A 3,248-nucleotide genomic window follows, 5' to 3' on the forward strand; every position below is an offset into this window, starting at 1 on the left:
CCATTAGTCTATCCTCCCTAATGGATGTCGCTGTCCAAACGACATGCTCCTCTACTCCTGTCACATTTCCCCCAGCCCTTAGTTTGAAAACTCCTCTAAAACCTTCTTAATGTTAAGCGCCAGCAATCTGGTTCCATTTTGGCTTAGGTGGAGCCCATCCTTTCTGTATAAGATCCCTAATTCACAAAGGTTTCCCCATTTCCTAATAACACACGCAGCACTCCTCTGCCTCAGTGGCATTACAGTCAGATACGGGTGGACTCATCAGGTACACAGTGCACAGTCATCAATGAGGGAGGAGCTGCCTAAGTGACAGCACCTGGGACTCCTGCTTTGATCATATCTCTGACACGACTCAGTCACGTGCACCTGGCTGAAGGCAAAGGGAAAGCGGGGTGACTGTGTCACTTAAATAGATGCTGAGCACAGCTGTTGCAGCGCTCACGGATCACGCAGTACCCAGAGCGCTCAGGAAGGGCGAGGACCGGAACTGAAGAACAGCTCTCAGCTTTTCCCCTGGCTCATGGTTGTTTAACCAGAGACAGAACAGGGACAGGCCAGGTGTAATAGGAAACAACGTCCACCTCCTTTCTCCTTATTGACTCCTTCAAGAGGAATTCTGAGGTCGGAGCAGGCAAGGATACAGCTCTTTATAAGCAAACATCACATTGGTCCCCTGGCTCTCCAGGAACACAGACACATTGTGAAAGCTGCTACCTGCCTTGGTCTCCTTCCCCCAGTGTTCTAGCCTCCCTCACCAGCCCCTCTCACATTCTTCCAGGCCTTATACCCGGTCTGAACCTCTCTTTACAGAGTGGAGTTCAGTAGATCATGTCATCTCGGATGTAAGGTCCTGAATAGAATGGATGGTTGTGGCCCATGTTTTTCATCTCCCATGTCACTGGGGCTGGAGCCAAGTGATGAACTGACCCTTCACTTGAAGAACACCCTGATTATCCTCGCTCGAAGGTGTTTGCTTTTTACACTGTACACAATTGGGTTCACAAGTGGCGGGACAAACACAGAGATGTAGCCCAGGAGAAGGTTGAGCAACGGAGGAGAGTCCTTCACAAATCTGTGTATCACACCCAAGCCAATCCGTGGCGTGTAGAAGAACAGGACAGCACAGAGGTGGGAGACACATGTGTTCAGGGCCCTAAGGCACTCCCCGTGGGATGCAACTTTCAGCACTGTTTTGAGGATCATCACATATGAGAGGAAGATGAACAGTGAATCCAACCCCACCACGGTGACTGTAAGAAAGAAGCCATAGATATAGTTGACTGTGATGTCTGAACAAGCTGTCTTAATAACGTCCTGGTGCAGGCAGTAGCAATGGGAGAGGACATTGTCTCGACAATATTGGTACCGTTTAAGAAGAAAGGGGAGTGGTAATATTAAAGACACCCCTCTTAGCAAAAACACCAGTCCCATCTTTCCAATTCTCGGCAGGGTTAAGATAGAAGCATATCTCAGTGGGTTACAGATAGCAACGAATCGATCAAAGGCCATCAACAGGAGTACCGATGATTCAATGAATGAAAGTGTGTGAATGAAGAACAGCTGGGCAAAACAAGCATCCAGACTGATCTCCCTAGAGTTAAACAAGAATATACCCAGTGTTGTAGGCATGGTGGATATCGAAAAGGCAAGGTCTGTGATGGCCAACATGGAAAGGAAAATGTACATGGGCACATGGAGGCTCAAGTCTGTTTTTATAATGAACAGAATGACTGAATTTCCTACTATTGAAATAATATACACTAAGCAGAAGGGGATAGAGATCCAGAGATGGACGTCTTCCTGCCCAGGTATCCCGGTGAGAAGGAACACTGCAGAGCTGAATTCGGTGTCATTGACAGCTGACATAATGTACTGAACAGGTCTAAGGAGTTTTGAAATATCCTTCCTGAAAGAAAGAAAAACAAATGAGACTAGATGATATTTAACGAGACATCTTTCTGATCTCAGTGCAAGTCTAGAGATTCCCGGGAGCTCAAGGAAGATAAGCTAAAGCATGGTCTTGGATTTATACCATCGATAGGAACATAGGCAGTGCCAGACTAGGTCAGACCTGTAGTCCATCTTGCCTGGTATCTAATACCTAGTATCAGATGGTTTAGAAGAAGGTGAAAGAAGCTCTGAAATCGGCAACTATGAGATAACCTGCTCCCAAGGAAATTTTCTCCCCAAGATCCACTCATTAGACATATTTTGTAGTATAAATTAGGAAGGTTTAGATCCCGTCTAAGAGCTTTTTTGTTTAGTCCTTACTACTGTAACTGGATTTTCTGCTTACCCATATAAACATCCAGTCCCTGTTTGAAACCTGTTAAGCTCTTGGGCCCATTGATATTGCTAGGCAAAAGTTAAAATGTAGCTAACAGCTAAGATAGAAAACTCAGAACAAGCAGAAATGCTTTAGAAGCATTTAGTAGCAAGGACACTGACAATTGTAAACAATTGATAAGCTTATATGGTCAATGCCCGCTTAATAACTCATCTCTTGGAACAGAACAAACCCTCCCTTCACAGCCCACCGGATATCTGTAAGCACTCATCCCTACACCCCCAGCCCGCCTCCTTCTTCCACAAGGTAGTCATAAACTTTTGATGCAATTAGGATAACCTCTTTATGGACATACTGTTCCTATTTTTATCTCTGTTCAGGGTTCTCTCTTGATTAGTAACAATGTCTGTCTCGGTATGTACAAATAAATGCAAATGAATTAATAAGAAAATGTATATAACTGGCCCCTATGACACCATATTTTTGAAGCTGCTTTTGAGTCTTCCCGGTACCATGAATAAACTCCTTTCAGTATTGTCTGTGCTTGCCTGATTCTTGGGGGGGGGGGAATATTTTTGCCTAATAATATCATGTGGTTGGGAGTTCCACAACCTACTTGAGCACTGTGTGATTTTACAGTTGTGACCTTTTCACTGACACCCTTTCTTGCCCTCCATTTTGGAGAGTGGCCCATCGTACCATGACATGTGTGTAAACACATGGCAAGTGCATAGTGAAAACAGTCATTGTATTTATCTGTCCTGCATTGAAGCTATTTGTTAATGTGTCTCCTTCATGGGCGGAGGGTAAGAAGGCAAGGGAAGGCAGGGTGCTCTTGATCTGGTGCTGGGGCTGGCGGCTGGGTCCATGTGGCTGCCCAGCCCCCGTGCACCAGGGCTGGAAAGCCTGGGGCTGTGCCGCACACTGGGGGGGGGGGGGGGGGGGGGGGGGGGGGGTG

The 3,248-nt window shown here is 46.2% G+C and overlaps 1 protein-coding gene across 1 annotated transcript; it reads right to left on the reverse strand.

Annotated features, from left to right (window-relative positions):
* Positions 1-334: 334 nt before the first annotated feature.
* On the reverse strand, positions 335-1,999 carry LOC117872363 (olfactory receptor 51G2-like). The gene has a single exon (XM_034760737.1). It carries the CDS (start codon positions 1,867-1,869, stop codon positions 934-936), a length of 936 nt encoding a protein of 311 aa, XP_034616628.1. The 5' UTR covers positions 1,870-1,999; the 3' UTR covers positions 335-933.
* Between the last annotated feature and the right edge of the window lie 1,249 nt (positions 2,000-3,248).

This window comes from Trachemys scripta, chromosome 1 (assembly GCF_013100865.1).
Source record: "Trachemys scripta elegans isolate TJP31775 chromosome 1, CAS_Tse_1.0, whole genome shotgun sequence".
Lineage (NCBI taxonomy): Eukaryota > Metazoa > Chordata > Testudines > Emydidae > Trachemys > Trachemys scripta.

Excerpts from the sequence above, each read along its gene's own strand:
- LOC117872363 (XM_034760737.1), bottom strand. The coding sequence starts at position 1,869 with ATGTCAGCTGTCAATGACACCGAATTCAGCTCTGCAGTGTTCCTTCTC.